Source organism: Puma concolor, chromosome D3 (genome assembly GCF_028749965.1).
Source record: "Puma concolor isolate L17-30 chromosome D3, mPumCon1.1.hap2, whole genome shotgun sequence".
In the NCBI taxonomy this organism is placed as follows: Eukaryota; Metazoa; Chordata; class Mammalia; order Carnivora; family Felidae; genus Puma; species Puma concolor.
In genome coordinates this window covers 20,319,527-20,341,956 of record NC_141678.1, presented here as the reverse complement: position 1 = coordinate 20,341,956, position 22,430 = coordinate 20,319,527, and the positions used below count along the sequence as shown (strand labels likewise).

Sequence of the window (22,430 nt, the reverse complement as noted above, 5' to 3'; positions counted from 1 at the left end):
AAAAAAAAGCAAGGCCAATGTGTCAAAAACAGTGCACCAGTGGGGAAAATGGTAGAGTAGCATGGCAGAGAATGGAAGAGCAAGAGGAGGTAGACAGGGGTCGTATCACTCAACCTGTAGTTGGCAATAAATAACAATTTGTACTCTTTAGGGGCATACTTTAGTTAAATAGCAAACAACAGTTAACAGTGTTGATAATACCAAGCAACCACAAAAACAAAGAACTAAAACATTTCATATTTTTACTGTTTTCAAAAACAGAATTTGTTATACGAACAGAACAAGGGAGACAAGTATGCAGAGGTCTGCATATCTATACACAGAAGTTTCCACCTGAGACTAGAACAACTGTGCGTGCACACGCACGCACACACACACACACACACACACACACACACACAGACTCTCTCTCTCTCTCTCTCTCTCTCTCCTTCTCTCTCCACCTAAAACAGGTTCAGGCTGAAATATTAACAAAGTGCCTCGGCCCAAGCAAACTAACTGAAAAGGCCTAGTAAAATGTTCAAAGTGCAAATCAATCAATCATTGACCAAATAAATACAACAGAATCTACACTCAGGAAGTTCTCTAAAACATGGACAGTATACTCACAACTACTTTGTTATCTGTAGTCCTTCCTCCCCAATTCTAGAAGGGATGCAAAGCCCCTGATGACTAACCATTCCCAGCTTTTTGTAAAGCTTAGGGAATTTAACAAGACTGAGGAGGGAAGAGGGAGGAGAGATAAGATGCTTTGAAAGAGGAGAAAGCAACAGAAAACAGGAAAGACTTCTCCCAGCTCAGGTCTATAGACAGCATCCTAGGTTCCTTAAGTGGTGCACAGAGGCTTGTAGGTACCTGAGTCAGAGGTGGAAGAAAGAAGGGACAGCACTGGAAAATGCCCAGGGACACTCAATCCTGGGAACCCACAGAAGTAGTCAAGGGTGTTGATGTTCAGGAACCAATACTCAGATGGCACTCCAGTTACATAAGAGTCCTTGGAAATGGCAAAGGGAAAAGGTTCACAGTATAGTCACAGATTAGGCAGTTAGCCAGCTGAAGGACAGGAACTCTAAAACGTAATACTTAATGAAATTAATGGGACATTTCTTGCACATAAGAGTGTGGCAAGGAAGTCCCAAACTCACATTAGTTTGATAAAAAGGGAAACTATACACACAAGAGAGTAACTGTTAGCTGTAATACATTCATGTCCAAGGCAAGTTACAAACTTGCAAATTTCACATGTTCAACAGGGGTAAGATACATGTACATGGGAAAATACCAGGAAAAGCCCTATACTGGGTTTAATTTTACTCAGTCACCATGGGTTACTACTTTTATCCACTGTACTTACTATTCTTGGGCAACTCCCATTCCAACTTAATAGTAAGAGAGCTAAATTTAGCCCAGTCCTTGAACTAGGTAGATACCATTTGTTTAGCTCTTTTCAGTTCAAACTGTGGGTCTAGTGCAGTTCAAACTATGGATGTCTGGGCTTCTTTCCCTGGGGAAACTTTATTTTCTGTACTGCTGCAGCTGAGAGGTATATGGCTAATTTATACCGACCAAAGGCCAGCCAGACGAGAACAAACTGAATTCCTCTTTGGATCACTCAACTGGAGCTTCAGACTCTAGCCCCCAATCTATTCATTACCCCTTCTTCTCCATTTGAAGCCAATTGACACACAGTAATTATTTCATGTCTGCAGGAGCCCCTTGCCAAACATCCGCGTTTTATTTTAATACTTTTGCTTCCTTGGATGTTCTTGTGCTAGGAAGACACTCTGAGACTGTTCTTTCTTTCTGCCTTGGCTCCTAGACTGGAGTGAGCGAGTGTGTGTGTGTGTGTGTGTGTGTGCGCGCGCGCACGCACTGGCACACCTCTCCCTCAACCAGAACAAGGAGTCTCCACTGACTAATCTTCCAGTTTCTGATTCCCATTCATGACATACCTTCTTCAACTTCACCCTCATGCTCTCAGAGACCGATTATTTTAAACCAGCACAAGAGAGACACTTATAGGGGCTCAGCAGCAAATGGGACCATGTTGTAACAGTTTACGTTGTAACAAAGTCATATCAGTCTGACTAGAGTTAATATTGAAATCCTCAAGACATGGAAAAAGTTGAAAATAAAATTAAGTACTTAAAGAACTCTAGATTCTATCTGCAGAAGTTAGAGCTTTCAAACTTACAAGTAACATGAAATATCAAAATAAATAGGTTTCCACTTTTTTTCTCTCACACACACATACACACACAAAACACCTTTTATATGTTAAGCCAGATACAGTTACACGAAAGCCAGGTAATATATTTTAAATAACATCTCAAATTCATATCAGACAGCACTGTATTTCATGAATTTAAAAAGAAACTCATAAATAACTCATTGGTTTCACTATGTTTGATGCTACTGAATAATGTATGGTTTGTATTTTTTATTTTTATAGGGTTTTTGACTTTGATTGAAATACCTGCTTTAGATTTACTGAAACTCGAATTAACGAGGTTTTTTGGAAACTTTACTCTTAGACCTGGGGGGTGACGGTTCAGAATCTGACGTGCTCACAGTAATGGATGCTACTTCCAATGATTCTGGGTGAAGAGGTCCCAGTGACACTTGAATAACAACTTTTGTTTCAGGAGGCAATCCTTCCAGTTGCTTAGGCTTCTTAAACATTTGATGACACTGGGTCTTGTGCTCCATTTTCTCCTTGAAAGTTAAAAACTGTAGCCGGCATTTGGAACAGTGGTGAACACTCTTTTCCCAGTGTCCCCTATAATGACACATGTATGGTGTTGCAGTTTTGAAAATTTTGAGACAGAATGGACAGAGCAAGTTCTTAGTGTTTTCATGGCAAGTTCTGAAATGTGTTTCCACATCAGCAAAGGCTGATGATCTGTAATTGCAAACCTGGCACACATAGGGCATTTCACCAGGCTTATGATTGTCCTTCATGTGCTGTAAGAGAATTTGGTCTGTTTTGAATGACAATTCACAAATTCTACAGACAGTGGAGGGCTCCTGGGTAGTGTGTACACTTTCAATATGGCATTGCAGCTGGAAGGGAGTGGGAAACTGTCGGTGGCAGTGCTGGCAGGTGGTGTAACTTTCCCAGCTGTCACCCCTCTGCTTCTCAAGTTCCAAATGGTGTTTCATGTGATTCATAAACTTGACATTCTTTAGAACTTTCAAGCAGCTGAGGCATTTAAAGGTTGTGTGAGTCTTCTGTTCTGGCTGTCCATCTCCTTTATGCTGCCCATAATAAAAGTCACGAAGTAATATGACCAGACTTCCTTTCTTGGGATCAACAACCTGGTTTTGACTTGCTAGTCTCAAAAAATCTGTTTTTGCTTGTCTATTTTCCTTAACAGGATCTGCAGGGTTGAAATGAACACTGTCCTTTGGAAAAGCTGTTGGAAAAGGTGCTCCATTCTGAACATGGCTTAATGAGGTATGAACACTGTTTGAGGGTGTGCTTTGCTCAGCAGTCACTGTATGAAAGATACCTGAAGGGGACAAAGCTGAAGCATGTCCCCCTATGATTCCATCACTGAGTTTAAGCCTTTTGGGATTTACATTGTTTACTTCAGCAGTAGAAAGTTGCTTTGATATGCAAGGACTTTTATTCATACCTCCTACAGAAAGTGCTGCTCCACCTGGATGCTGCAATGAATTTGTGAATGTAATCAAAGGAGAAGATAACTCTGAAGAGCTATTAGGCACGACTTGTGGTGAATTACTTTTATAATCAGGTTTAGACAAAGGCTCAATAATAATAGGACTTTCTGTTGATCTTGATTCAGATTCAGAAACAGGCAAGGCAGTCACTGCTTCTGATACAGGGGTCACATGACTTATAGGCTGCAATTTGCAAGTAGTACCTTTTCTGAGGTGACCATACTTTTTTCTCCTTGAACATGAACCTGGGGTGACTCTGTTCAAAATGTTTGAAACGACTGGTTTTGAATTTGAAGTCACCCCAACAAAGATCAGCTCAGCATCGTCATTTACATGTTCTACCCCAACAAAGATCAGCTCACCATCTTCATCATCTACCTGTTTGGTTTCTTCTATGTTCTGCTGCGGTTCTGGCTCTTGTTCTTCCTCACATAATATACATGGTTGTTCCATTTTCTAATTTTTTTTTTTTTTATTCTTGAAGGTGTGGCCTCAAGTCCCAGTGTTTTCTTTATATAAATTGCCACCTAAGTACAAACATACTACACATCAGTAAGTACAGAAAAATTCATTACCTTATTTCTCTCCAAAACCCTAAGGTAGTTATAAACACTCTGATTTTATAGATAAGGACATTAAGACTCAAAGGATAAATTACAGCTTAAAAGCTACTGTTATAAGTCTGTGCAGCTCCAGAATCACAGCTTTGCTGATTATGATTTCTTCTATTTAAAAAAGAGGAAAAACTTCTAATAACTAATCTCTAGATAAAATCACATGCAAAGGATACACTACTTTATAAAGGCACCACTCTGCAGTGTATAGAAACACGGGCTTTGGAGTCAGAAAGAATTAAGTTGAAATTCTAAGTCAGCCATAAACCAGCTGCATCTTTCTTTGGCAAGTTCAAAACTTTTAAATGTGTTTCTGTATCCTAAAGGCAAAAGTTCTTATTTCTGGGGTGCCCAGCTGGCTCAGTCAGTGGAGCACACAACTCTTGATCCTGTGGTCATGAGTTCTAACACTGGCTATAGAGATTACCAAAAAAAAAAAAAAAACTGAATAAAAAAAACTTAAAAAAACAAAAAGTTCTTACTTCTCTGACTTAAGGCAATAGCTCGTTTTAAAAAGCATCAACCATTCAATGGCACCTTTTTTTGTAGCAGAATTGAAGAAAAGTTTATATTAAATGAACATCTCAATTGATTCATACATACTAACTTTATAAATATTAATACAGAAGTGTCAAATTCAAAGAACAGAGTAGGAGGACCTACACACAATCAACAAATTGTATAATTCAGTGTCAAATGCTTATCACATGCCTTAGCAAATTAGGAATGAACTCTCTTGATAACCTCATCCCACCTCAAGGCCTTATAGTCTGTTCACTGATGTGTCCTAAATTTATCCCTCTAATCCTGACTTCCCCACTGAAGTCTCTTCTCCACATGGCAGGCAAAATGATTCTGTTCAATCAGATTATATCACTGCTCAGCTCAAAACGCTCCAATGGCGGGGCACCTAGGTGGCTCAGTCGGTTAAGCGGCCGACTTCAGCTCAGGTCATGATCTCACAGTCTGTGAGTTCAAGCCCCGCGTCGGGCTCTGTGCTGACAGCTCAGAGCCTGGAGCCTGTTTCAGATTGTGTCTCCCTCTCTCTGACCCTCCCCTGTTCATGCTCTGTCTCTCTCTGTCTCAAAAATAAATAAACGTTAAAAAAAAAAAATTAAAAAAAAAAAAAACACTCCAATGGCTTTCTGGTTTGCTCAGTAAAAGGCCAAGTGCTTCCAATGCCTGTAAAACCATGCTTCCAATCCTATATACTGCTCCTGTAGTTATGTCCTACTCCTCTCCCCTATCTACTCACTCTAACCACACTAACCACCTTGCTTTTTCTTAAACATATTAAACACTTTACCTTGAGCTTAGAGCCTTTCATTTGCTGTCCTTCTAATATGCATGCTCCTCACCCAGATACCTGCATGGCTAGCTCCTCACCATCTTCAGACTTCTGTTCCAAGTCTTCTCAAAGAAGTTCTCAAATAATCCAACCAGCTGCTAATTCACATTCCCAATCTCTCTTCCATTCCCGTCACCTTCAAGTCCTTATCACCATCTAACACATTATTAACTTTATCCATCTTGATTCTTTTCTACTCCCTACCGAGTAGAATGTAAACACCAAAGGACAGGGATGGTCTTTTGTTGACTACTGTACCCCCAGCACAAAGAACAGTACCTGGTACAACATGGGAGTTCAACAAATACAGAATTTGTTAAATGAGTTAATGGTAACTTTCATTAACAAGAACCTTTTTGGTAGAACAGACTGTATGTACTCCATTACTTCCACATTTTCTATGATTTAGTTGGAGAGCCTTGTCCATGTTAGATATTCTGTGGGCCAATGAAGGATTGAAAACTGCTAGCTTTTTACAAACATTTTTTCCTCACAGCCCATAGTAAAAAAAAATAAATAAATAAATAAATAAAAAAACAATGTATACAGAATCTCACTACACACATATAAATAATAATTGTTTTACTAAATGGAATGCTTATTCTAATATTTTCTATTTTTTTTAATTGACCATGACCCACAAAATCAATTATGACTCATCAATGGCTCACTACCAGTGGTTTGAAAAACACTGGTTTTAAATTATGATTCATAAACTCACCAACTTCTGAAAACATAATGTCAGAATTCATTGTAGCCCAATATGGACACTTCAAATCCAATCTATAAAAATTAAATTGGCATCTAATACATGTCATGTACCCCTCATTAACTTAATCAGCACATCAGCATATAATTTTGGAACACATAGATATTTAATCTTGAAATGTGTATACCCACTTGGAAATAAGTCAAAAAGGAAGTAGAATATTAAGTAGAATAAAAATTACTTATTCTTTTCTACACTTATTTCACAATTATATTTTGCTTGCCCAACCTGGTCTGGTCTGACACTACCAAGTACTAAGAAGAAAAGTGATGAATGCATGAAGCTTACAGTCTAGTGTGTCATGAATAGTGATTACAATTTCTTAATTTCTTTTTTTTATGTTTATTTTTGAGAGAGAGAGACAGAGTGCGAGTAGGGGAGGGACAGAGAGAGAGGGAGACAGAGGATTCAAAGCAGGCTCTCAGCTGTCAGCACAGAGCCCAACGCAGGGCTCGAACCCACTATCTGTGAGATCATGACCTGAGCCAAAGTCGGAAGCTCAACCAACAGAGCCACCCAGGCGCCCACAACTTCTTAATTTCTTAAAACTGAGACCAAGTATGTAATTAGGAGATATGCTAATGCAAGAAAACATAGAAGTTTGAAAGCACTGCTCTTTAATCAATGAAAATTGGTTTGGTATGTCTATATTCAACTTCAATCATCTAACTCCAGGATAATGCCACCTAATCCAGTGTTTCTCAACCTAAGCACCACTAACATGTCTGGACCAGATAATTCTTTGTGGGGGAGAGGAGTGCTGTTGCATGCATTTAGGATGTTTAGTAGTATCCCTGACCTCTACTTACTAGATGACAGTAGCAATCCCTACATGTCCAATCAAAAATGTTCTTATGGGAGGGATGCCTGCATGGCTCAGTTGGTTAAGCATCCAACTTGGGCTCAGGTCATGACTGCACCATTCATGAGTCTGAGGCCCATGTGAGGCTCTGTGCTGACAGCTCATAGCCTGGAGCCTACTTCGGGTTCTGTGTGTATCTCTCTCTCTCTGCCCCTCCCAGGCTTGCTCTCTCTCTCAAAAAAAATAAATAAAAATTTAAAAAATAAATAAAAAATAAAGCCTAGAAAAGTTTATACTTTTACTTAAAGTTACCTTAAAGTAAGGTCTGGAGACAGCACTAAAATTCATGATTCCTGAATTCTAGTTCTGCGTTCTCCCCATGAGAACTCTGACTTAATTCATGTCTGAATTTCTGGTGATGTTGCTATTAATTGCTTAGTCCCTAAGAATCAAAGAGTCTCACTGGATTCATTTTTATTCTCCTTGTATTTTATAAAAACTGTTCAAACCTCCCCAACCTCCATCAAATTACTCAAAGAAGCTTCTTCTAAGTGGTTCTAAATAACTTTTAAAGCATTAGTCTTTCTAACTACCTTTCATTTCCATTCTTATTAAAGCACCTCCCCACAATTTCTATGTTTAGGTCCACTGGTTACTTCATGTTTTTACATCTGCACTAGGCTCCAAATTGTCTGGTCTCTCTGTCCTTCAAATTATGACCAGTTCCATACCACCACTAGATGAATCTTAAAACACCTCTGTAATTATATCACTCCATTATTCCTACATGTTAAATGATTCCTCCAATTCCAGAGAATACATTTTAGGTTATGCTACATGCTGAACTGTGTCCCTCCAAAATTTCTATGTTGAAGTCTTTTTATTTTTTTTTCAACGTTTTTTATTTATTTTTGGGACAGAGAGAGACAGAGCATGAACGGGGGAGGGGCAGAGAGAGAGGGAGACACAGAATCGGAAACAGGCTCCAGGCTCCGAGCCATCAGCCCAGAGCCTGACGCGGGGCTCGAACTCATGGACCGCGAGATTGTGACCTGGCTGAAGTCGGACGCTTAACCGACTGCGCCACCCAGGCACCCCTCTATGTTGAAGTCTTAACCCCCAGTGTGATGGTTTCTGGAGATGCGAACTTCAGGAGATAATTAAGTTTAGATAAATCATGAGGGTGGGGCCCTCATAATGAGATTAGCGCCAAGAAGAGCTATTAGAGAACTTGCTTCTTCTTTATCTCCCATCCACTGTGTGAAGACAGAGTGAGAAGGTGGCCATCTGCAAGCCAGAAGGAGGGAAGCCAATCAGCTGGCACCTTGATCTTGAATTTTCCAGCCTCCAAAACTATGACAAATCAAATCCTATTGTTTAAAAAAAGTAAAAATAAACTAGGTTCCAGTAACAATGCCAGACTTTCCACCCAACTGATCTTGGAAGGAGTTTTAGCTGTTGACCATGCTGATTAACTTTCCAATCATTCGAGATGAAAAGTTAAGAGAAAGAATCAGACCTAAAGTGAATAAACTAATGAATGAGTTCATTTAGAATAAGAATTACATTAGACCATGGGAATTTTCTTATCATTTCTCTTCTGGTGTCTTTATTTTCTATTTAGAAACTTAAGATACTGGGGTAGGAAAGCTGGACATGCCAAAGACCTACTACATCTAACGAGTTAATCCTCAAAAATCACTTCATATCCCCCATCAAGGAAGCTGCCAAAAGCTGTAGGAGGAGTTAATAAGAAGATTTCATGCCAAAGATAGCGGAGAAAGCAGTAGGTGATAGATAACTCATCTCCTAGGTTATTCCTATGAATTTTAACAACAGCCCTTTTAGTGGATCTTTGTTATAGCCACACACCAGCTTTTTTAAGGCACCAGTCTTTCTTGAGAACCTTCTTGAGATCAGACTAACAGGACTCCTCTGCTACCTATCCTCACCATCTTCCCTTGCTCCTGACTCTTTTCACCCCACTAGTGCTCCTCCAAATTCCTACCCCTATTCTTTCCCCACCCACGGCACTCATGTCTCTTCCCCACCAATCTTCTTTCCTTCTCTTCCACTGATCCCACACATCTGCTGCCTTAAAATTTAATGCCCATTAAACACAGATCCTTAGAAGAAATGAGAGGCTCACAGGATCCTTAAAACTGCAGTAGACATTTACATTTCACTTTAGGGCAATGAATAAAAATAAAAAATTTTTTTCATAAATATTTGTCCATAAATAAGCTCACAATAGTTGGAGGAGTGTAAAAATGGGGTCTAACCTAGCTTGAGAGTCCAGGAAGGAAACAACTATTAAGCTAAGGTGGTTCTTTATCAAAAGACATGATTATTTCTATAGACTGGACTCAGAAAAATCAATAATTTATAGACCTTCAATACCAATTTCCACTCTCACTATCTCTCTGACCTCTTTTCCCATTATTCTAACACTCATTCACTCCAATCCAGCCACAGTGGCTTCTCTGCTGCTCCCTTCAGTTTCTGCCTGGAACTCTTATCTCCCAGATATCCTCATGGCTAACAGTTCTATCTCCTTTAAGTCCACGTCCAAACTTACCTTTACCGTAAGACTTGTTCTGATCACCGAAACTAAAAGTACAACACTCCTACCTACCCAACATTCGATCCTATGACTCTGCTCTATTATATTCTTCCTGATTTCATAACATCACATTCTATATCACCAAAGAACGTATTTCTTATATTCACTACCTTTCTTTCTCCATTGGACTCGCAGTTCTTTCCACTGGAAAAGTTCTGTTTTGTTTTTAGCTTGTTTTCTTTGTTTTTATCTGTCTGTTCACTGATTTCTCCCAAAGTCCTAGAGCAGTCCTGGCACGTAAGTCTTAAATATTCGTTAAAGGAAAATGATTTTCTAGGAGTTAGATATAAATTCAACAAAGGATGGTGGGCTGAGAGAAGGTGTAGGAAATGTTCAAATATGAGGAACAGCCAATTTTCTTCAAGTCTGGGAACTAATGAAGTTTACTATTTTTAAAAAATTTTTGTTAACGTTTATTTATTTTTGAGTGAGAGAGAGAGAGATAGAACACGAGTGGGAGAAGGACAGATAGAGAGGGAGACACAGAATCCAAAGCAGGCTCCAGGCTCCGAGTTGTCAGCACAGAGCCCGATGCAGGGCTCAAACTCATGAACCGTGAGATCATGACCCGAGCGGAAGTTGGACGCTTAACCGACTGAGCCACACAGGCATCCCTGAAGTGTACTATTATAGCAAATGTGAGAACCTTGAAATCCTGGAACTCAGGAGAATGACTACAGTCAGGCACTTTCAGTCATTTTCCCTTTTTCTTCCTTTCATCCCAAGAGCACCATGTTAGTGTTAAACACATCTTAGTGAATACACAAAGTAGATATGAGCAGAATGGCAGTTCAACCTAAAAGTGGTGGTTAGTTCAGAAGTTCTTTCTCTAAGACTGTGTGTTTAGAAAGGGTTTGGAAGTATCAGATGAGTGGTGAATGATTTAAACAGAGGTTGCAGACAGCCATAAAAAAGAGAAGTTTAAAAAAAAAAAAGAGAATGTTAATTTGTTAAATGCCCGCAACAAAGTGAGGCTATAGGAAATGGTGGAATAAGAAACTACAAATATATCCTCTGTCATAAAAGCAAAGAGAACAATAGCAAAAATTGTCCAAATCAAGCTTTTTGGATCCTGGAAATTAACCAAAGGCTTGCAAAAATCAGAGGATTTCTGTGGAAAACAGTTTGGCAGTTCCTCAAAAAGTTAAACACTGAATTATCATATGACCCCACAAGCCTGCTTCCAGGTATATAGATCTTTTGAAAAGAGGTACCCAAACACATGTAAAGTACATGCATGCTTATAGTAGCATGATTCACAATAACTTAATGGTGGAAATAACACAAATGCGGTATACACAAACACTGGAATATTAGAATCATAAAGGGAATAACAGCACCTCCAGGTTCACTGTTGTATTATTTACAATAGCCAAGATACAGAAACAACCTAAGTGTCCACTGGTGGATGAAAAGAAAATGTGGTATATACAAACAATGGAATATTATTCAGCCATAAAAAAAATGAATGAAATCTTGTCATCTGCGACATGATAGACCTGAAGGCATGATGCCAAGCGAAATAATTCAAACAGAGAAAGATAAATATATTATCTCGCTGATATGTGGAATACTAACAACAACAACAAGCTCACAGATACAGAGAACAGACTGGTAATTACCAGAGACAAGGGAGGGGGGCAAAATGGGTGAAGGGGATCAAAAGGTATAAACTTCCAGTTATAAAATAAGTAAGTTGTGGAGATGTAATGTACAACATGGTGACTATAGTCAATAATACTATATTGCATATTTAAAAGTTGCTAAGAGAGTAGATTTTAAAAGTTATCACAAGACAGAAAAAAATTTTTAACTACGTATGGTGACAGATGTTAACTATACTTATTATGGGCACCATTTCACAATTTATACAATTAGCAAATCATGTTGTACACCTGAGACATAAACATATGTTAGATGTCAATTATACCCAATAAATGGAATTTAGTATTGATACATGCTGAATAAACCCTAAGAACATGCAAAGTGAAAGAAGCCAAACAGAAAAGTTCACATATTGTATGATTTCATCTACAGGAAACATCCAGAATAAGTAAGGCCATAGAATCAAAACACAGATTGGTGGTTACCAGGGGATAGAAGGGGAAATTGACAGAAAATGCTTAATGGTAAAAAAAGTTTTACTTTGGAATGTTTGAGATGTTTTGGAACTAGATATAGGCGGCAGATGTACGACACTGAGTGCTCTAAATGTCACTCAATCTTTCACTTTAAAATGACTGATTTTATGCTATGTAAATTTTACCTCAATATATTTTTTTTTAAGTTAGCTTATTTATTTTTGAGAGAGAGAGAGAGACAGAGCAAGTGCATGAGCAGAAGAAGGGCAGACACAGAGGGGGAGTGAGAGTCCCAAGCAGGCTCTGCACTGTTAGCACAGAGCCTGATGCAGGGCTCAAACTCACAAACCATGAGATCATGACCTGAGCTGAAATCAAGAGTCAGACACTTGAACCAAGTGAGCCACGCAGGCGCCCCTCAACGTATTATTTTTTTTTAACATATTATTTTTTTTAAATAAAGACAGAGTATTACTACCAACCACACAGAAATTAAAAAAAAAAAAATCTAAGGGAACACTATAAACAATTCTCTTCCAACAAATTAGATAACCTGATGAAATGTGCAAATTCCTAGAAAGACACAAATTACCAACTGACTCCAGAAGTACGAACTGACCCAGAATAGATGACTCCAAAAATATGGACTGACCCAGAATATATGAATAGATTCAAAATATATAAATAGATCCAAAATAAATAGAGACTGAGTTAGTAATCAAAAAAAAAAAAAAAAATTCCCAAAAGAGAAATCCAAGATCAGATGACTATCCTGGTAAATTCTACCAAAACAATTCAAGAAAAATTAACATTAATCCTTCAACTCTTCCAAAAATTAGCAGAGGAGAGAAAACTTTCCAGCTCATTCTATGAGGCTAGTACTACTCATACCAAAATTAGACAAAGATCTCACACACCAAAAAAACATTATATACCAATATCTCTTATGAGTAGAGGTAAAACTCCTTAACAAAATACTATCAAACACAATTCAATAACACATAAAAAGAACTGTGACCATGACCAACTGAGATTTACGTAAGAAATGCAAAGTTGGTCTATTACACGAAAATGAATCAACATTATACCATTTTAGTAGAAAAAAGCCAAAAAACCCATATCTGCCTGCAAAAAAAGCACAATACAAAATCTAGCACCCTTTCATGAGGGAAGAAAAAAAAAAGCACTTAACAATTGGAAAGAGAAAGGAACTTTCTTACTCAGACAAAGGGCATCTGTAAAAACCCAACAGCTAGCATCATACTTCATGGTAAAAAGACTAAAAGCATCTCCTGTCAGATCAGGAACAGGACAAGGGTGTCCACTTCTACCACTCTGATTCAATATTATATTGTCCTTCAATGGGACATTAGGCAAGAAAAAAAAGTAAAAAGGCATTCAGACTGAAAAAAGAAGTAAAACTATATTGGAGAAGACATGATTTTATACATATAGAAAATCCATAGGAAATCTACAAAACAAGTATTAGAACTAATAAGTTCAACAAGCTTGTAGGATACAAGATCAATATAAAAAATCAATTATATTTCTATACACTAGCAATAAACACCTTGAACTGAAATTAGGTAAACAGTTCTATGTACACTCAACATTAAAAAGAATAAAATACTTAAGAATAAGTTTACCAAAAAAATTGCATGACTTTCATACTGAAAACACTGAATTATACTGAATACATTACTGAGGCAATTAAAGAAGATCTAAGTAAATGCACACATCCTATGTTCATGGATAAGACTTAATACTGTTAAGATGGCAAGACTACTGATCTATCAAAACCCCAGCTGGCTTCTTCACAGAAATTGAAACTCATATAGAAATGCAAAAGACTCAGAAGAGCCAAAACAATCTTGAAAAAAGAACTGAAAATTTCAGATTGATTTCAAAATTTACTACAAAGCTACTGTAATCAAGAATATGGTACTGACATGCAGATAGAAACACAGATTAATGGAATACAATTCGGAGTCCAGAAATAAACCCATACACTAACAGTCAACTGATTTTTAGCGAAAATACCAAAATAATTAAGTGGGGAACAGACAAGTCTTTTCAACAAATGTTGGAACAACTACACAACCATATGCAAAAGAAAGAAGTTGGACCTCTGCTCACACCATAGACAAAAAATAAAACAGATTAGAACTAAATATAAATTCTGCCCACAGAATTGGAGAAAATAGGGGTGCCTGAGTGGCTCAGCTGGTTAAGCATCTGATTTTAGTTCAGGTCATGATCACACAGCTCGTGAGTTCGAGCCCCACATTGGGCTCTGTGATGACAACTCAGAACCTGAAGCCTGCTTCAGATTCTGTGTATCCTTCTCTCTCTGCCCCTCCCTCCCTCATGCTCTGTCTCTCTCAAAAATAAACATTAAAAAAAAAAAAAAGAATGCAAGAAAATATTTGTAAATCCTGTTTGTGACAAGGGACTTATATCCACAATACATAAAGACTTCTTATATCATTAGAGTAAAAAGACAACTCAATTTAAAAAATGGGCAAGGGAATTAAATAGAAATTTCTCCAAAAATGATAAACAAATGGCCAAGTATATGAAAAGATGTTCAACATACCAGTAATCAGAGGAATGTGAATCAAAACCACCATGATAGATCACTTTACACCCCTTAGAATGCCTACTATCAAAAAATATAAAAATAAACAAGTACACCAGAAAATAACAACTTTTGCGCGTGGGTGGCTTAGTTGGTTAAGCATCCGACTTCGGCTCAGGTCATGATCTTGCAGTTCATGAGTTCGAGCCCCGCATAGGGCTCTGTGCTGACAGCTCGGAGCCTGCTTCAGATTTTGTGTTTCCTTTTCTCTCTGCCTCTTCCCTGCTTGCACTCTGTCTCTCTCTCTCAAAAATAAACATTTAAAAAAAGGGGGCGCCTGGGTGGCTCAGTCGGTTAAGCGGCCGACTTCGGCTCAGGTCACGATCTCGCGGTCCATGAGTTCGAGCCCCACGTTGGGCTCTGTGCTGACAGCTCAGAGCCTGGAGCCTGTTTCAGATTCTGTGTCTCCCTCTCTCTCTGCCCCTCCCCTTTTCATGCTCTGTCTCTCTCTGTCTCAAAAATAAATAAACGTTAAAAAAAAAAAAAGAAAAAATAACAACTGTTGTCAAGGATGCAAAAAAAGTAGAATCCTTATATGCTGTGATTGGAATGTAAAATAGCACAACTGCTATGGAAAACAACAGAGGTTCCTCAAAAAATTAAAATAGAACTTCTGGATACACATCCAAAAGAAATGAAAAGCAGGATCTTGAAGAGATCCTTGCACACCCATGTTCACAGCAGCACTGTTCATGATAACCAAAAGGTGGCAGCAGCCCAAATGTCCATCAACTGATGAATGAATTTTAAAAATGTGATACACACATACTATGGGATATTATCTAGCCATAAGAAGGGATTCTTTCACATAGGACAACACCCATGAATCTTGAGGACATTATGCTAAATGAAAAAAGCTAGTCACAAAAAAGACAAATACTATAGCAATTTCACTTACATGAAGTATCTAAAGGAGCCAAAGCAACAGAAAAGAAACAAAAAGTGGAATGGTGGATACCAGGGTCTAGGGAAAGAGGGACAAAAGAAGTATGTTATTTAATGGGATGGATACAGAGTTTCAATTTTGTAAGATGGAAAGTTCTAGAGATCTGTTTTAAAACAATATGAAAAAAATACAATCCACATATATTTAACACTTAAATGGTTAAGACGATAAAATTTATGTTACCTGTTTTACGACAAAAAATGTATCTAAAATGTTTTTTTTTTCAACGTTTATTTATTTTTGGGACAGAGAGACAGAGCATGAACGGGGGAGGGGCAGAGAGAGAGGGAGACACAGAATTGGAAACAGGCTCCAGGCTCTGAGCCATCAGCCCAGAGCCTGACGTGGGGCTCGAACTCCCGGACCGCGAGATCGTGACCTGGCTGAAGTCGGACGCTTAACCGACTGTGCCACCCAGGCGCCCCAAAAAATGTATTTAAAAAAATGAATAAAAAATATGAATAGACATTTCATCAAAGATATGCAAATGGCCAATAAGCACAAGAAATATTGCTCAACACAATTAGTCATTAGGGAAATGTAAATCAAAATCATGAGATACAACTTCACATACACTAGGTTGGTTATAATCAAAAAGAGGAACACTAACAAGTGTTGCAGAGAAATGTGGAGAAATTGGAATCCTCATGTGTTGCTGGTAAAACTGCTATAAAATGGTCAGCCACTTTGGAGAACAGTTCGACAGCACCTCAAAAATTAAATACAGAGTTATATGCTCCAACAATTTCACTCCTAGGTATATACCCCAAAGAATTGAAAACATAAGTCTACACAAAAATTTGCATAACAATGTTCACAGCAGCATTAAAAATAAAAGCCACAAAGTGCAAAAAATCCAAATGTCCATTAACTGATAAATGGATAAACTGTGGCATAACCATACAATGGAATGTTATTCAGCAATGAAAATTAATTAAGTACTGCTGTATATGTGTGATATGGATGAACCCTGAAAACATGCTAGTGAATAAAGCCAGACACAGAAAGGTCACATACTGTTATGACTCCTCTCATAAAATGTCTACAATGGGTAAATCTATAGAGACAAACTACTGGTTGCCAAGGGTTGGGAGGAAAAAAGAATGAGGAATGTAGTAGGTTGAATAATGGCCCACCAAAATATCAGATCCTAATCCCTGAAACACATATATGTTACCTAACTTTGGAAAGGGTCTTTGAGATGGGGAGATTACCCTGGATTATACAAATGGGTCCAAAATACCATCACAAATATCCTTAAAAGAGAGGCAGAAGGAGATTTCACACATACACCAGAAGAAAGCATTGTAAAAAGACTGGAGTGACATGGCCACAAGCCAAAGACTGCCAACTGAAAGAGGCCAGCACTGGATTCTCCCCTAGAGTGTCAAGGGTAGCATGGCCCTGCCAACACCTTGATTTAGGCCTCCAGAAGTGAGAGGGAATAAATTTTTGTTGTTTTAATCCACCAAGCTTGTGGCAGTTGGTTATAGTAGCCACAGGAAACTAACACAGGGCTTTAGGGTTGATAAAATGTTCTTGAATTAGGTAGCAGTAAAGACTGCACAATTTTGTGAATATACTATAAACCATTCAATTTTGCACTCTATGGAGTAAATTGTATAGTATGTGAATTATATCTCAAAGAAAAAAAATTCCTAGCAATAGGCTGGTGTGACCCCCACATCCTAACAAGTGATACTAAATTTTCAAAGCCCCTCACCAGACTCCATTCATGTAACAAGAGTTAGGTAATTAGGATTATCGTAATAATGCAAACTAATCTAGCCAAGAAAAAGAGGTAAACTAGTATCACAGAGCCAATGTACAAATATGTAGTGGGAGGTATACCTTCCCAGGGATGAATGGATATCTTCTTGTAGAGTGGACATTACCCTGATACTAAGGACTTAGAACACCGACTTTAAGATTGCTAAATATCCTAATTTGACCAGGGCAATCCAGTTTGACCTGTTGTCCCCATGTATTTTTTTAAAGTGCCACTTTTCACTCTTAAAAACATCCCCGTTTGGGTGATAAATTAGTCAACCTAATTATAAGGAAACTGGACATTGTGAAAGTGGAGAGCAAATTCTATGCACGCCAGGTGGGCCCTATCATGAATCGCTATATAACATGTATCTCCCTGCTATTGGGAAGCTCCCAGGGAAAATAATACTGGTAAGACTTCCACAGAGCATCCATATTTTGTTTTCAAATATATACAATACTAATGCTTAAGCTGAACTCTCAGAACTCTATTATTCAGTGTTACTCAAATGACTGATTTATACATTTAAAGGAAAGAATAAGGAATGCATCTAGGAACACTTGTCATTGACACATAAGGAACTTACAAAGGATAAGGTTAAGATAACTTGTGTTCCAATTTTTTCAGTGTTATGAAACCAAAAGATGAAGAAAGCTTCTATTCTTTTTTTCGTATCAAATTGACCCTAACATAATATTGCTGTATCAGAACTCCTGGGTCCAAAGAAAGGAGGAGGGGGGAATTTTTCTTTTTTCTTTCTTTTTTTCCCTAAGAAATTAGGGAGAAATTGTTACCCTATGGAAAGATCACCCTAAAAGGTTCTATGTGTGGTCATACATATAATATTGGCAATGTCCTGATGTTCACAATTTTGGATGAACTGCAACTATAAAGCATACCAAATCAGTAGAATTAGAACATACCCCTATTCACAAAAGACTAAGAAACAAAGAAATGACACAGGAACAGAATGATAACTGCACAGGTCTGACAGCCTCCTAACCACAGAGAAAGGGGGAGGGAGAAGGATCAAGATGGGTGTTTGTAAGGAATCTGAGTATTAGTGAGTGTTTGGTGAGCCTACCATGTGCCAGGTACTGGTCTCGGTACTGGAGATACAGTAGCGATTGAAACAAAGACCCTTTCTTCAGGGAGCTGACACTGCAACAGACGTAACTGGGAAATACATTTAAAAAATATATACATATAATATTACAGTATCACACATTACATATTTTGATATGTAAATAAAGTAACAAAAAACATATAAAATGTTATGTTATATGTGTATATACATATGCATAAAATTTCAAATGGTTATAAATACTACAGAGAAAATAAAGCAGGAAATGGGCCAGGTAGTATGGAGGCAGGCTGGTATCTGTATGGCATGGTTATGGAGACCTAAGAAAGAATTCTCCAGCAGAAGGAAGAGCAAATACAAAGGTTCCGAGACAAGAGCTTGTTTACCAAATTTAAGGAGCGGTCAAGAGGCTAACATAATAAGCAAGCCAATGTGAAGGAAATGAGATCAAAAATTAGTTCATTGTAGTACGTTAATGTAGTCCATTCTAAGTTCTTTGGTTTTTACTCTGTGACAGGTCACTGGGAGGTTTTGAGTGAGGAGTGATATGATCTTTCATTTCAACAGGATCACTCTGCTGCTCCTGGAAGAAGGAAATCATGTTAAGAGACTACTGAATTAATAGAAACAAAAAAAATGACTGTACTAGGAGACAAAGGTACTGAGATGGGGTCAGGTTCTAGATCAAAATCTTGAAGGCCCACAAGATTTGTTGACAGACTGACTGGATGTGAGATGTGAAGAAGAGGATGACACATATAAGGGGTGATGCTGAGCAGGTAAATATGAGACAGAACTCAGAGAATGACCTGGGCTAAGTACACAGATTTTGGAGCCTTTGGCATATAATGTTATTTAAAACACAAGACTGAATGAGATCATCTAGGGAAAGAGGTCTGATATCCAAGCCCTCAGGCATTCCATTGGTTAGAGGTCAGGAACATGAGAAGAAAGCAGAAAAGGATATGAAAAGGGAACAGTTACTTACAGCCAACTGTGGTGGGGGTGGGGGTGGGGAGGTGGTAAAGGAGAATGGAGAAAAAGAAGCATGCTGCAATCCAAATGAAAAGTTATTTTCAGGGAAGAGGAAATGAACGACTGATAAATACTGCCAATAGATCACATAAATTAAAAACTAAAAATTGACCATTGGATTGAGCAATATGAAATTCACTGGTGACCCTGACAAGAGTGGATTTAGAGAAGAATGGGAAAACTGGAGGAAGCAAATATGGACAACTCTGGAGAAATTTTCCTATAATGAAAATATGAAATAAAATAAGCAGATGAGGGATGTGCAATCAAAAGATGGATTTTTTAATGAGAGGTAATATTACAATCAGTCTGTTTGCTGATGAGAATGATCCAGAGAAACAGAAAACTTAACCCAGGACAAAGAGGAGACTTGCTCGAACAATATTCCTGAATACACAAAAACTGCTTGGATTTAGCACACAAGGGGAGGTTTTGCCCTTAGCCTGGAGCCAAATAATTCACTCATAATGATAGGTGAATATGGAGAAGAGTTGGAATGGTGGATAAACGGGTATGGGAGCCACCCTCCAAGATGGCCCCAAGTGAATCTTGCCTCCTGTTACTTATTCACACTCTTGTGTAGTCCTCTCCCACACCATCACAGGGTTAGCCTCTGTGACTAAGCAAATACAGAAGTCATGGTATGTAACTTCTTTAAAAGGCTCTGTACTTCATCTTGGGTACAAGGTTTCTCTTGAATCACTCACTCTGAGGGAAGCCAGCTGCCATGACGTGAGCAGCTCCGTAGAGAGATCCAGAGTGAAGAAGTGATTCCCTTGCTAAAAGTCAGGTGAGAAAGCTTAGACATGGATCATCCAACAAAAGTCAAGTCTTGAGAGACTGCCAATCCAGCCAAAAGCTTCACTACAACCTCCTAAGGTACCCTGAGCCAGAATCACCCAGCTACATCCTAGGCTATGACAAACGGCGAAATAAACATTTCTTAAATTATTAAGTTTTGAGACAATGTGTTACACAGCAATAGATAACTAACTATATAATGGGTCTCACTGAGCTATATACACAAGTTCCTGGGCCTACAACTTACTTATTGTTGTGCCTACTGGCAGGAAATGAATTCCTATGGCCTCCCCTACCCAATCACATTCAATTATTTCATGAAATAAAGCCCTCAAGGAAAAGGGCATAGAAATGAACAAAACTAACTCTATGTCACCATTCTTTTTTTTTTTTTTTTAATTTTTTTTTTTTTTCCAACGTTTATTTATTTTTGGGACAGAGAGAGACAGAGCATGAACGGGCGAGGGGCAGAGAGAGAGGGAGACACAGAATCGGAAACAGGCTCCAGGCTCTGAGCCATCAGCCCAGAGCCCGACGCGGGGCTCGAACTCACGGACCGCGAGATCGTGACCTGGCTGAAGTCGGACGCTTAACCGACTGCGCCACCCAGGCGCCCCTATGTCACCATTCTTAACCAATACACATTACCCTGAAGGAACCACTTTAATACTTTACTACCTTAGCTGAAATCTTAGGTATGTGTATCAACCCATTTTAGCCTCCTGCCAGAGTAAAGGAAAAAGAAAGTCAGTTTCACATAGCTTAAAATCTACGATCCTGAAGAAAAAAGACACAGTCTTGGCCGTTATTACAAAGACCTTTCATCTTACCTCAGGCGTGCAATGAAACTTCTAAGAACTTGAGCTACTCCAGGCAGAAGGTCACATCCTTGAGGCAACCAGAAGGGAGGGTTAGGGTTACTTCCATGTTACAGGAACACTTTACGTCCCACTGACTATCTGACACTACCATCTGGATGTGTCTGAAGCATCTCACACTTAACCAGAAAAGAAAACTGGGTTCCTTTCTCCCACACCTGTTCCTCCCATCTACCCTCTCTCCGTAAAGAAAGCACTGTGCCTGCCAACCGCCCAAATCCAAAGCCTGGCAAGCACCCTGGGTCCTGGCTGTCAGGGGGCCTTCGTTAGCGTGCAAGGGTCTGAGATAGAGTCCAGGCAGAGACACAGCACACAAGAAACTAAGGCGCTGCGGGAGGCAAGAGAGCAATAAATGAATTTGAAAATGCTTGAATCCCTTTGAAAGGGTCTGGGCCACAGACGTCCAGAACGGGGAGAGGGCTGGCTTGCGAGGTTTAAACGCGCTGAGTTCCAGAAGCGACCCCGGCGGGGCGGGCGAGGTGGGCCGCGGGCGGGGAGGGTGTCAGGAAGCAGGGCAGGCCCCTTCTCCAGAACGCCGAGGCCGAGGCCGGGCCCGGGCCTGGGGGATGGGGCGCCCCGCCCGCGTGGGGGAGGGGAGGTCTCCTGAAAGGCGCCCGCCAAGATCGGGGGAGGGGGTGTGCGCACCCGGGGTCGCAGGACGCGGCGCGGGCCGCTCACCCGACACTCCCTTCAGAGGCCGCGGCGCAGGGACAGGCCTCTCCGGCAGGGCGAGACCGGGAGCGGAGCGGCCCGCGAGACTGCGGCCGCGGAATCCCTCCCATCTCCCCTCTGGAAACGCACTATGGCCGCGCCACGCCCCCGTCCTTACCGGCCCCTGTCCGCGGCGGTCGCGGAGCAGCCGGAGGCGCACCGCCCCGAGGTGCTCCCCAGGCGAAGCCTGAGGGGACGACGCCTCCTCAGGGCCCAGGCGCCGCCGCCGCCGCCGCCGCCGCCGCCGCCGCCTCCGCACGCGCGCCCGCTGCGATCTGTGATTGGCCGCCAGGTGCGGGGCCCGAGGCCGGCGCGGCTCTGGGCGCTGCGATCTGATTGGCGGCGAGGCCGGGTCCGGCGCCTGCGCGCGCTCTGGCGCCTCTGCTGGTGATCCCTGGGCGCAGGGTCGGGGTGAGGGGGATGAGCGCCGCCGCTGTCACCCCGAGTCTTCGGAGATGTCTTGGGAAGTCGAGGTTGCAGAGCGGGCCGGGGTTCAAGGTCAAGGGCGGGCTCCCAATCCATCAGGGGATACTTTTGTCAGCTTGGAGTTTAGCTCTCATAATCCTCTCAGGTGTGCTACCTTTTTCATAAAAGCACCAGCTGCTAGCCCCACGTTAAGGGACCTTGATCACACAACTGGGCTTG

At 40.1% G+C, this 22,430-nt stretch overlaps 1 protein-coding gene, 1 long non-coding RNA gene and 1 pseudogene across 3 annotated transcripts in view; 1 reads left to right on the top strand and 2 right to left on the bottom strand.

Moving 5' to 3' along the window:
• LOC147575369 (uncharacterized) overlaps positions 1-22,430 on the bottom strand; it is a 473,279-nt gene that overhangs the window by 109,249 nt on the left and 341,600 nt on the right. The gene's annotated exons all lie outside the window — the stretch shown is intronic.
• LOC147575371 (immunoglobulin lambda variable 5-52-like) overlaps positions 1-22,430 on the top strand; it is a 447,861-nt pseudogene that overhangs the window by 96,250 nt on the left and 329,181 nt on the right. The window lies entirely within an intron of this gene.
• Positions 2,364-22,036, bottom strand: LOC112870217 (zinc finger protein 280B-like). Its single transcript, XM_025933319.2, has 3 exons — positions 21,904-22,036; positions 21,027-21,084; positions 2,364-4,211 (listed from the first exon to the last, which is right to left on the bottom strand). The coding sequence occupies exon 3, from the start codon at positions 4,135-4,137 to the stop codon at positions 2,503-2,505; it is 1,635 nt and encodes a 544-aa protein (XP_025789104.1). The 5' UTR covers positions 4,138-4,211; positions 21,027-21,084; positions 21,904-22,036; the 3' UTR covers positions 2,364-2,502.